Genomic DNA, 13,557 nt, shown 5'->3' on the forward strand with positions numbered 1-13,557 from the left:
ATTACCGAATATCCCGGTGTGGCACAAGGCCGGCTTGAAGGTATGACAATCCGAATACCGCCAAAGCTTCATTTAATATTTCAATAACCAACCATGATTGGGAAACAGAAGATGGGAAGCACTTTTTAATCCATGAAAGGTTTCATGCAGGTTTCATGCAGGTTTCTGACTTCACTTTGTCTCTTCTTAATAAGTTCTGTCTCCTCTCACAACTAGGCTACACTAGCTAACTTCTCAAGAGACGTAATACTGAGGGGAATCAGCTTTCCTTATAAACCAGTGGTTGTCAAACCTCTGGGGCCCCCCGAGCCCTTCCATGTATTTTAACTAATTCACAGCTATCCCAACTGATTCAACTAATCATCAAGTCCTTGACTAGATGAATCAGGTAATTCAGGGCCAAAACAAAATTGTGAAATGTCTGGAGGTCCACCGAGAAGAGCTTTGAGAACCACTGGCTTTAAAAAAAAAATTGTTTAAAAAGACAAACAGGAAATGACACACACACACACACACACCTTTGGAGACCTGTGGTCTCTTACCGTCTGTGCGTCGGCGAAGCTGGGAGCCAACTTGGGCTGGAGGATTTTCTCCTGTGTTCCCTCCACCAGCTGGTGAGAGCTGTTACTGCCCCAGACGTACACCTCACACGTCTCTGACACCATGGGAGCCTCGCCGGTCTGGAGGCTGTCTGGGCTGGCACAGGTACGGGAGTAGTCTGACGCCATCCTGCACACCTGGGAGGAAATGAGCGCTTTACTTGAGAAGGTTACCTACCTACATGTCAACCATGACTTCATAACCCATACATATTGCATTCATAAGCAATATAAAAGCTTTTCAGAAGACAACAAAAAAAAAAGAACGTAAATTGACCTGTAAAAATGGTATTTGAGTGGATATTTTACCTCTTCGAACAGACAGAGAGCTGCTTCATACAAAGAGCACAGCCCGTCTGATGTACGTGTTGGTTCCCTCCACTGACTCCTGTCTGCAGACGAGCCCTGGTCGACAGTCAGGAGACATCAGATACACAGTTAGATCCACAGCTACATATAGCCATAGTACATAGTACATGGCATATGGTAAATGGGACCATACAGAATGACTTGTAAACATAATCAATCCCAGAGCAATGAGAATAAAGGAGCGCTGGAGAAGAAGCAGGACAAATATATTACATCTGGTATTTACAAAGAGCACAATAGACCTACAGAACACAATGGAAGTACGCAACAAATCATGAACAATAAAGTGTGTCTAGGGACTTTTTCCATAGCCGCCGTGCCTCTACACCTGCACTGCTTGCTGTCTGGGGTTTTAGGCTGGGTTTCTGTACAGCACTTTGAGACATCAGCTGATGTAAGAAAAAAAAAAGGGCTTTATAAATACATTTGATTTGTTTATAGGACGGCTTACCAGGGAACGTCTCATCTGCATGAGGATGTTCATGAAGCAGTCGTATCCAATCAGCCCTTCCTGGTTCAGCGGACACACCTTCATCTTCTCCTTCTCCATGGTGCTGACCACGGCGGACGCCACCAGGGCCATCTCCACCCACTCCAGCAGGTACCTCAGGGACCCCCTCTGGGCAGCCAGGCCCAGCAACAGCTCCGACGCCAGCCTCCGACCCAAGACGTCCGCCCCAGAGTTCGGCATGGTCACTCCCTTGAGGAAGGTGGTGACCTGGGTCAGGCAGTCCAGGCCCATAGGAGGGATCTTACTCTCGTTGGCCAGGGAGAGGGGCGGCAGGGAGGAGACCACGTCCATGGCCGTGTGGATGACATCGTTGCAGAGGTTGAGTCCTCCGGGGCCGGGCGGCGGCATCATCCAGCTCTGACGGAGCAAAGCGAACAGCAGACTGAGGCCCGTGCGGACCCCCATCTCGATCAGCGCGTCGGTGCTGGACCGCGGCCGCTCGCCGACAGAGCGCAGGTCGGACGATCCGGAGCCGTTCTCGGGAGAGTGCTGCTGCTGCTTGACCTTGCCCTTGTCGTGGTGCTTGTTGGACAGAGCGAAGAAGATCCTCTGGAGGACCAGCAGGCGTTTGCGGAGAGCTGAGGCGAAGGGCGAGTCGGAACACACCATCTTGGCCAACGCCATCTGGCTGCTGAGGAGAGCGTCGAGGTAATGTTCCTGTTCATCGCTGGACAGGGACTCACGATCAAAGTCTGGCAGCTGGGGCCCCTTCAGACACAGCACCTGTGGACACAGCAGTGATATTAGGCCTATGTTATGTGTGTTGTGGTGGTGATGCGGTGTTGTACTATGTTATGTGTGTTGTGGTGGTGATGCGGTGTTGTACTATGTTATGTGTGTTGTGGTGATGATGTGGTGTTGTACTATGTTATGTGTGTTGTGGTGGTGATGCGGTGTTGTACTATGTTATGTGTGTTGTGGTGGTGATGCGGTGTTGTACTATGTTATGTGTGTTGTGGTGGTGATGCGGTGTTGTACTATGTTATGTGTGTTGTGGTGATGATGCGGTGTTGTACTATGTTATGTGTGTTGTGGTGGTGATGCGGTGTTGTACTATGTTATGTGTGTTGTGGTGGTGATGCGGTGTTGTACTATGTTATGTGTGTTGTGGTGATGATGCGGTGTTGTACTATGTTATGTGTGTTGTGGTGGTGATGCGGTGTTGTACTATGTTATGTGTGTTGTGGTGGTGATGTGGTGTTGTACTATGTTATGTGTGTTGTGGTGGTGATGCGGTGTTGTACTATGTTATGTGTGTTGTGGTGGTGATGCGGTGTTGTACTATGTTATGTGTGTTGTGGTGGTGATGCGGTGTTGTACTATGTTATGTGTGTTGTGGTGGTGATGTGGTGTTGTACTATGTTATGTGTGTTGTGGTGGTGATGCGGTGTTGTACTATGTTATGTGTGTTGTGGTGGTGATGCGGTGTTGTACTATGTTATGTGTGTTGTGGTGATGATGCGGTGTTGTACTATGTTATGTGTGTTGTGGTGATGATGCGGTGTTGTACTATGTTATGTGTGTTGTGGTGGTGATGCGGTGTTGTACTATGTTATGTGTGTTGTGGTGGTGATGCGGTGTTGTACTATGTTATGTGTGTTGTGGTGGTGATGCGGTGTTGTACTATGTTATGTGTGTTGTGGTGGTGATGCGGTGTTGTACTATGTTATGTGTGTTGTGGTGGTGATGCGGTGTTGTACTATGTTATGTGTGTTGTGGTGGTGATGCGGTGTTGTACTATGTTATGTGTGTTGTGGTGGTGATGCGGTGTTGTACTATGTTATGTGTGTTGTGGTGATGATGCGGTGTTGTACTATGTTATGTGTGTTGTGGTGATGATGCGGTGTTGTACTATGTTATGTGTGTTGTGGTGGTGATGCGGTGTTGTACTATGTTATGTGTGTTGTGGTGGTGATGCGGTGTTGTACTATGTTATGTGTGTTGTGGTGGTGATGCGGTGTTGTACTATGTTATGTGTGTTGTGGTGGTGATGTGGTGTTGTACTATGTTATGTGTGTTGTGGTGGTGATGCGGTGTTGTACTATGTTATGTGTGTTGTGGTGGTGATGCGGTGTTGTACTATGTTATGTGTGTTGTGGTGGTGATGCGGTGTTGTACTATGTTATGTGTGTTGTGGTGATGATGCGGTGTTGTACTATGTTATGTGTGTTGTGGTGATGATGCGGTGTTGTACTATGTTATGTGTGTTGTGGTGGTGATGCGGTGTTGTACTATGTTATGTGTGTTGTGGTGATGATGCGGTGTTGTACTATGTTATGTGTGTTGTGGTGGTGATGCGGTGTTGTACTATGTTATGTGTGTTGTGGTGATGATGAGGTGTTGTACTATGTTATGTGTGTTGTGGTGATGATGCGGTGTTGTACTATGTTATGTGTGTTGTGGTGGTGATGCGGTGTTGTACTATGTTATGTGTGTTGTGGTGATGACGTGGTGTTGTACTATGTTATGTGTGTTGTGGTGATGATGCGGTGTTGTACTATGTTATGTGTGTTGTGGTGGTGATGTGGTGTTGTACTATGTTATGTGTGTTGTGGTGGTGATGCGGTGTTGTACTATGTTATGTGTGTTGTGGTGGTGATGCGGTGTTGTACTATGTTATGTGTGTTGTGGTGGTGATGCGGTGTTGTACTATGTTATGTGTGTTGTGGTGGTGATGTGGTGTTGTACTATGTTATGTGTGTTGTGGTGGTGATGCGGTGTTGTACTATGTTATGTGTGTTGTGGTGGTGATGCGGTGTTGTACTATGTTATGTGTGTTGTGGTGATGATGCGGTGTTGTACTATGTTATGTGTGTTGTGGTGATGATGCGGTGTTGTACTATGTTATGTGTGTTGTGGTGGTGATGCGGTGTTGTACTATGTTATGTGTGTTGTGGTGGTGATGCGGTGTTGTACTATGTTATGTGTGTTGTGGTGGTGATGCGGTGTTGTACTATGTTATGTGTGTTGTGGTGGTGATGCGATGTTGTACTATGTTATGTGTGTTGTGGTGGTGATGCGGTGTTGTACTATGTTATGTGTGTTGTGGTGGTGATGCGGTGTTGTACTATGTTATGTGTGTTGTGGTGATGATGCGGTGTTGTACTATGTTATGTGTGTTGTGGTGATGATGTGGTGTTGTACTATGTTATGTGTGTTGTGGTGGTGATGCGGTGTTGTACTATGTTATGTGTGTTGTGGTGATGATGCGGTGTTGTACTATGTTATGTGTGTTGTGGTGGTGATGCGGTGTTGTACTATGTTATGTGTGTTGTGGTGGTGATGCGGTGTTGTACTATGTTATGTGTGTTGTGGTGGTGATGTGGTGTTGTACTATGTTATGTGTGTTGTGGTGGTGATGCGGTGTTGTACTATGTTATGTGTGTTGTGGTGGTGATGCGGTGTTGTACTATGTTATGTGTGTTGTGGTGGTGATGAGGTGTTGTACTATGTTATGTGTGTTGTGGTGGTGATGTGGTGTTGTACTATGTTATGTGTGTTGTGGTGGTGATGTGGTGTTGTACTATGTTATGTGTGTTGTGGTGATGATGCGGTGTTGTACTATGTTATGTGTGTTGTGGTGGTGATGCGGTGTTGTACTATGTTATGTGTGTTGTGGTGGTGATGCGGTGTTGTACTATGTTATGTGTGTTGTGGTGGGGATGCGGTGTTGTACTATGTTATGTGTGTTGTGGTGGTGATGCGGTGTTGTACTATGTTATGTGTGTTGTGGTGATGATGCGGTGTTGTACTATGTTATGTGTGTTGTGGTGGTGATGTGGTGTTGTACTATGTTATGTGTGTTGTGGTGGTGATGTGGTGTTGTACTATGTTATGTGTGTTGTGGTGGTGATGCGGTGTTGTACTATGTTATGTGTGTTGTGGTGGTGACGTGGTGTTGTACTATGTTATGTGTGTTGTGGTGGTGATGTGGTGTTGTACTATGTTATGTGTGTTGTGGTGGTGATGAGGTGTTGTACTATGTTATGTGTGTTGTGGTGGTGATGAGGTGTTGTACTATGTTATGTGTGTTGTGGTGGTGATGCGGTGTTGTACTATGTTATGTGTGTTGTGGTGGTGACGTGGTGTTGTACTATGTTATGTGTGTTGTGGTGGTGATGTGGTGTTGTACTATGTTATGTGTGTTGTGGTGGTGATGCGGTGTTGTACTATGTTATGTGTGTTGTGGTGGTGACGTGGTGTTGTACTATGTTATGTGTGTTGTGGTGGTGATGTGGTGTTGTACTATGTTATGTGTGTTGTGGTGGTGATGAGGTGTTGTACTATGTTATGTGTGTTGTGGTGGTGATGAGGTGTTGTACTATGTTATGTGTGTTGTGGTGGTGATGCGGTGTTGTACTATGTTATGTGTGTTGTGGTGGTGACGTGGTGTTGTACTATGTTATGTGTGTTGTGGTGGTGATGTGGTGTTGTACTATGTTATGTGTGTTGTGGTGGTGATGTGGTGTTGTACTATGTTATGTGTGTTGTGGTGATGATGCGGTGTTGTACTATGTTATGTGTGTTGTGGTGGTGATGAGGTGTTGTACTATGTTATGTGTGTTGTGGTGGTGATGCGGTGTTGTACTATGTTATGTGTGTTGTGGTGGTGATGTGGTGTTGTACTATGTTATGTGTGTTGTGGTGATGATGCGGTGTTGTACTATGTTATGTGTGTTGTGGTGATGATGCGGTGTTGTACTATGTTATGTGTGTTGTGGTGATGATGTGGTGTTGTACTATGTTATGTGTGTTGTGGTGGTGATGCGGTGTTGTACTATGTTATGTGTGTTGTGGTGGTGATGCGGTGTTGTACTATGTTATGTGTGTTGTGGTGATGATGCGGTGTTGTACTATGTTATGTGTGTTGTGGTGGTGATGCGGTGTTGTACTATGTTATGTGTGTTGTGGTGATGATGCGGTGTTGTACTATGTTATGTGTGTTGTGGTGGTGATGTGGTGTTGTACTATGTTATGTGTGTTGTGGTGGTGATGCGGTGTTGTACTATGTTATGTGTGTTGTGGTGGTGATGCGGTGTTGTACTATGTTATGTGTGTTGTGGTGGTGATGCGGTGTTGTACTATGTTATGTGTGTTGTGGTGATGATGCGGTGTTGTACTATGTTATGTGTGTTGTGGTGGTGATGTGGTGTTGTACTATGTTATGTGTGTTGTGGTGATGATGTGGTGTTGTACTATGTTAGCTATGGGATGTTTCACTGTGGGCCTCATTAAACTTTTATTCTGGTCCCAGATCTGTTTGTGCTCAGAACCAAAAGATGATAGAGACTGACAAGGAGTTGGTACGAGAGTACAAACAAACTGGCACTCAGGCTTGGTGATGACATAGAGCGCGTGAATGCAAAACTCATTTCTACGCAATGCAGACAATAAAGTATCGGCTGTGTCGCAATATGGCCTAAACAGAGAACCAAAAATTCCATTTGGGACACAGCCATGAACTCATCTCAGTCTGCTCTCACCTGCTGGGGTAGGAGGACCACTTCCTTGTTGGTGAGCAGCTTGGAGTAGAGCACGGACACGCCCTCCCGCGTGGAGATGGACTCGCTGTCGTCCGTGATCCACGAGGCGTTCAGGTGCTCCAGCCATTTGAGCTTCACTGGAGGAATCATCAGGGCCATGATGTCACTCTGCCGCCATTAGTCCTGGGAGGACAAGGGGACAGATATGAACCATTAGTCCTGGGAGGACCAGGTGAGAGATATTAACGAGGCCTAACCATTAGTCCTGGGAGGACAAGGTGAGAGATATGAACCAGGCCTAACCATTAGTCCTGGGAGGACAAGGTGTGAGATATGAACCAGGCCTAACCATTAGTCCTGGGAGGACAAGGTGAGAGATATGAACCAGGCCTAACCATTAGTCCTGGGAGGACAAGGTGAGAGATATGAACCAGGCCTAACCATTAGTCCTGGGAGGACAAGGTGAGAGATATGAACCAGGCCTAACCATTAGTCCTGGGAGGACAAGGTGTGAGATATGAACGAGGCCTAACCATTAGTCCTGGGAGGACAAGGGGAGAGATATGAACCAGGCCTAACCATTAATAAAGGAAGACAATCATAGGAACAACAATAAGATATGACATCAACCAGACAGACAGAGGAGAGATATATTAACATCAACCAGACAGACAGAGGAGAGATATATTAACATAACCAGACAGACAGAGGAGAGATATATTAACATAACCAGCCAGACAGAGGAGAGATATATTAACATAACCAGACAGACAGAGGAGAGATATATTAACATAACCAGACAGACAGAGGAGAGATATATTAACATAACCAGACAGACAGAGGAGAGATATATTAACATAACCAGACAGACAGAGGAGAGATATATTAACATAACCAGCCAGACAGAGGAGAGATATATTAACATAACCAGCCAGACAGAGGAGAGATATATTAACATAACCAGACAGACAGAGGAGAGATATATTAACATAACCAGACAGACAGAGGAGAGATATATTAACATAACCAGACAGACAGAGGAGAGATATATTAACATAACCAGCCAGACAGAGGAGAGATATATTAACATCAACCAGACAGACAGAGGAGAGATATATTAACATCAACCAGACAGACAGAGGAGAGATATATTAACATCAACCAGACAGACAGAGGAGAGATATATTAACATAACCAGACAGACAGAGGAGAGATATATTAACATCAACCAGACAGACAGAGGAGAGATATATTAACATAACCAGACAGACAGAGGAGAGATATATTAACATCAACCAGACAGACAGAGGAGAGATATATTAACATCAACCAGATAGACAGAGGAGAGATATATTAACATCAACCAGACAGACAGAGGAGAGATATATTAACATCAACCAGACAGACAGAGGAGAGATATATTAACATCAACCAGACAGACAGACATACAGTGCATTCGGAAAGTATTCAGACCCCTTGACTTTTTCCACATTTTGTTACGTTACAGCCTTATTTTAAAATGTATTAAATAAAAAACACATCCTCAATCTACACACAAAACCCCATAATGACAAACAAGTATTCAGACCCTTTGCTATGAGACTGTAAATTGAGCTCAGGTGCATCCTGTTTCCATTGATCATCCTTGAGATGTTTCTACAACTTGATGGGAGTCCACCTGTGGAAAATTAAATTGATTGGACATGATTTGGAAAGACCTGTCTATATAAGGTCCCACAGTTGACAGTCTGTGAAGTCGAAGGAATTGTCCGTAGAGCTCTAAGACAGGATTTTGTCGAGACACAGATCTGGGGAAAGGTACCAAAACATGTCTGCAGCATTGAAGGTCCCCAAGAACAGAGTGGCCTCCATCATTCTTAAATGGAAGAAGTTTGGAACCACCAAGATTCTTCCTAGAGCTGGCCGATTGGCTAAACTGAGCAACCGGGGGAGAAGGGCCTTTGACAGGGGGTTGACCAAGAACCTGATGGTCACTGACAGAGCTCCAGAGTTCCAGGATTGAAACGCTTTGGCCTGAATGCCAAGTGTCACGTCTGGAGGAAACCTGGCACCATCATTACGGTAAAGCATGGTGGTGGCAGCATTATGCTGTGGGGATGTTTTTCAGCGGCAGGGACTGTGAGACTAGTCATGATGGACAGTCTTACTGACAGTTGTGGCTGTTTTGTGTGATGTATTGTTGTCTCTACCTTCTTGCCCTTTGTGCTGTTGTCTGTGCCCAACAATGTTTGTACCATGTTTTGTGCAGCTAACATGTTGTGTTGCTACCATGTTGTTGTCATGTTGTATCGTTGCCATGTTGTTGTCATGTTGTGTTGCTAATATGCTGTGTTGTCATGTGTTGCTGCCATACTATGTTGTCGTCTTAGGTCTCTCTTTTTGTAGTGTTGTCTCGTCGTGATGTGTGTTTTGTCCTATATTTTTATTTAATATAAAAGGTGAAATATTTAACGGAGAGATTCCTTGAAAAAAACCTGCTCCAGAGAGCTCAGGACCTCAGACAAGGCCAAAGGTTCACCTTCTAACAGGACAACAACCCTAAGCAAACATCCAAGACAATGCAGGAGTGGCTTCAGGACAAGTCTCTGAATGTCCTTGACCTGAAAATAGCTGTGCAGCGACGCTCACCATCCAACCTGACAGAGCTTGACAGGATCTGCAGAAAAGAATGGGAGAAACTCCCCAAATACAGGCGTGCCAAGTTTGTAGCGTCACACCCAAGAAGACTCAAGGCTGTAATCACTGCCAAAGGTGCTTCAACAAAGTACTGAGTAATGGGTCTGAATACTTGTGGAAATATGATATTTCAGTTATTTTTTTGTAAACTTTTCAACCCCTTTTTCTCCACAATTTCGTGATATCCAATTGGTAGTACAACTCCCGTACGAACTCCGGAGAGGCAAAGGTCGAGAGCCATGCGTCCTCCGAAACATGACCCCGAAACATGACCAGGAAATGACAGATAGAAGATAGAGGGGGAGATATTAACCATTGAGACATGGGTGGGAAACAATCATTGAGACCATTTGATATGGTGTCTGTGAGAAGAAGAAGGACCACACAACAGAAAATAACAAGTATGTAGTCTGGTTCCAATAGTCCAGTAAGGACAGGATGGAAGACCACCATCGAGGACGAGACAACACTGTTTGGTTGCCCTGAGTGGAATATTACTATTCACAACAGGAAATTAAACAAGCATGTAGTCTGGTTCCAATAGTCCAGTAAGGACAGGATGAAAGACTACCATCGAGGACGAGACAACACTGTTTGGTTGCCCTGAGTGGAATATTACTATTCACAACAGGAAATTAAACAAGCATGTAGTCTGGTTCCAATAGTCCAGTAAGGACAGGATGAAAGACTACCATCGAGGACGAGACAACACTGTTTGGTTGCCCTGAGTGGAATATTACTATTCACAACAGGAAATTAAACAAGTATGTAGTCTGGTTCCAATAGTCCAGTAAGGACAGGATGGAAGACCACCATCGAGGTCGAGACAACACTGTTTGGTTGCCCTGAGTGGAATATTACTATTCACAACAGGAAATTAAACAAGCATGTAATCTGGTTCCAATAGTCCAGTAAGGACAGGATGGAAGACCACCATCGAGGACGAGACAACACTGTTTGGTTGCCCTGAGTGGAATATTACTATTCACAACAGGAAATGAAACAAGCCACTGAAACTAGTGTGTCAATGAAACAACTATCCTACAGTGCACTCGTCTTACAGTGATCACATCCGTGCAGGACAATTTGATCACTATAAGCTGTTGATCACACTGACCACATTCAGTTTCTGAAACGAGGCTATAGACCTAACATGTAACATGTCCTCGGAACTCCTAAATGTCCCCGGAACTCCGACATGTCCCCGCAACTCCTACATGTCCTCGCAACTCCTACATGTCCTCGGAACTCCTACATGTCCTCGGAACTCCTACATGTCCTCGGAACTCCTACATGTCCTCGGAACTCCTACATGTCCCCGGAACTCCTACATGTCCTCGGAACTCCTACATGTCCTCGGAACTCCTACATGTCCTCGCAACTCCGACATGTCCTCGCAACTCCTACATGTCCTCGCAACTCCGACATGTCCTCGCAACTCCGACATGTCCTCGCAACTCCTACATGTCCTCGCAACTCCTACATGTCCTCGCAACTCCGACATGTCCTCGCAACTCCTACATGTCCTCGCAACTCCTACATGTCCTCGCAACTCCGACATGTCCCCGGAACTCCTACATGTCCCCTGAACTCCTACATGTCCCCGGAACTCCTACATGTCCCCGGAACTCCTACATGTCCTCGGAACTCCGACATGTCCTCGGAACTCCTACATGTCCCCTGAACTCCTACATGTCCCCTGAACTCCTACATGTCCTCGGAACTCCTACATGTCCTCGGAACTCCGACATGTCCTCGGAACTCCTACATGTCCTCGGAACTCCAACTAGACCCATAGATATGATGTATGACTAGTTAAACAGTTAGCTAGCCTAATACTGCGCTCCAATTACTGCAGATGGCAATCCCCAATACTCCTCGGGGAAGATTTTCCAACATGCTGTCGGCCTAATCCATGGAGCCAATGTAATGCCCTAATTTTGCTGGAAGTAACCATGACATGGCATATTCCCCAACGACCTAGGTGTAAACATTTCAGATCCTTCCAATTACACAGGATAACAGTAGTAAACATAGACCTACATGTGCTTCTGCCACAGATACTCTCAGTTCTCGCAGGATAGGCCTATTTACACCAGCGGTCCAATCAGCCAGTACACATCAGCACAGCAGTCATAGCCTGCATGAACTATTGTGGGGAAGCAACACACGTTGGGGGAAGCAACGTGGAGAGAAACATGCGGAAGGCCTCGACAACAAAATGAGGCTGTAATATTTCAACATCACTTACTGATGGATTATGAACCTGTTTAATCTGGATGGGAAATAGGTCACCTGATACTGAGTGCAGAAGAAAACGGTTTTCGCCTTCCCTTCAGGCTTGTCTATTACGTCTAGGCTATTCCCTTACACCCCCCCCCCTTCACTCATACCAGCAGGCCTAGTTGTTAGCTACCTTTCGTCATTATACACCATGCATTATGCAATACAAATAACTCAATGTTAATAGTCCCATAGGTTAAACATGCATTCGACAACCATGAAATCTTGCAACAACAGCTGGAAACATTGATTTCACTGTCCACAGCTATGGTGATGCTTATTGCCTAACGGTCTGGAAGTGGCCATGCACTACACAGTGACAATGCATTTCCTATGTGAATTTTATAGAAGAATTTCTCAAAACTCTTGTTGCGCAATCCTTTTTGTATTATGGGCGGCACGTAGCCTCGTGGTTAAGAACGTCGGGCCAGTAACCTAAAGGTCGCGGGTTCAAATCCATAAGCTGACTAGGTGAAACAATCTGTCAATGTGCCCTTGAGCAAAACACTTAACCCTAATTGCTCCTGTAAATCACTCCGGATAAGTCCATCTGCTAAATTACTCAAATTTGTATATCTTTTTTTTTTTATGTACAGCTTTTACCATGCTATATTGAGCTCAAGAAGAAAGGCACCTGCATTATTGACAATCTCATTAGCAGACGTGCTATGTCTGCCTGCTGTATTACTGAACATACAAGATTGACATAAAGTGAATTGCTTTGACAGCTGTCTGTCGTATTATAAATCGTACTGTATTATCAGTAGGTGCCCAGTGACAGCCTCAGGTGACTAAGGCCAGCAAGGTGGAATACTGGAAATTGTCATAGTAGGCAATACAGTGTTGATATACTGTAAACCCAGCTAGCTACTTCAGCTAACTTAGCTACTAAATACTTGCCTATGATAGATAAACAGTAAGGTAAGCAAATCAGCTGACCAGTTAGCTAGCTAGCTTAACTAATTGCACAAACTAGCTAGCTAGTAGCTTACGTTAGCGGGCTAACTAACACATTCCACATCTCTAACCTACTTAGCTTTAACAGACTATGCACAATAACAACAAATGCTATTTGTTATTCGTAAACTAGCTGAACAATATATACACCAGGCATAGAATATGTTAGACTGACATGACACAGCTGGATAGTAAGGTAAGCTAACAGACTAGCTAATATAGCTACCATCGCATGGAACTAGCTACAATTCAACTAGAACAGTCTACAAGGCCTGTGACGTTAGCTACATAGGCCATAATCAAAATAATTCACTCACTAGCATGCTGGCTAAGTTTATTACAGCGTTGTTACATACGGGGATACTAACAGTTAGCTAACTACTGTTATGTTGTAAACTGGCGCTGGTGCTGAAGCACAACATAAAGCTAATGCTAGCAGGCTACCGATGCTAACCAATAGAGTCCACTTTGCTGTTAGCTAGCTAGGTAGGTAGGTAGCTGCTAGCTGAAAGCAACTCATACAGATGTAGGTAAATGGCAAACACAGGCTACAGCTAGCTAATTGGCCATCAAAGACACAGATAGCAAGACTGGCACTGTTTTGCAATAGTAAAATTAATTGTAGGGAAAGTATTGACATTGCATGCAAGCTTACACA

General features: G+C 44.9%; 1 protein-coding gene across 23 annotated transcripts in view; it reads right to left on the bottom strand.

Annotated features, from left to right (window-relative positions):
* Positions 1 to 13,557, bottom strand: part of herc1 (HECT and RLD domain containing E3 ubiquitin protein ligase family member 1) — a 224,307-nt gene that overhangs the window by 210,393 nt on the left and 357 nt on the right. For 19 of the 23 annotated variants that reach the window (XM_071388533.1, XM_071388550.1, XM_071388542.1 and 16 more), the window contains exons 2-5: positions 6,963 to 7,145; positions 1,420 to 2,202; positions 909 to 1,004; positions 519 to 737 (exon numbers count right to left, since the gene is read on the bottom strand). In XM_071388533.1, coding sequence (XP_071244634.1) covers positions 519 to 737; positions 909 to 1,004; positions 1,420 to 2,202; positions 6,963 to 7,121 — 1,257 coding nt within the window. In that variant the 5' untranslated portion in view covers positions 7,122 to 7,145. The remainder of the gene's footprint in view (positions 1 to 518; positions 738 to 908; positions 1,005 to 1,419; positions 2,203 to 6,962; positions 7,146 to 13,557) is intronic. The other 4 variants (XM_071388556.1, XM_071388555.1, XM_071388554.1 and 1 more) reach the window with 1 other exon arrangement.

Source organism: Salvelinus alpinus, unplaced genomic scaffold (assembly GCF_045679555.1).
Source record: "Salvelinus alpinus unplaced genomic scaffold, SLU_Salpinus.1 scaffold_42, whole genome shotgun sequence".
NCBI classification, from domain to species: domain Eukaryota; kingdom Metazoa; phylum Chordata; class Actinopteri; order Salmoniformes; family Salmonidae; genus Salvelinus; species Salvelinus alpinus.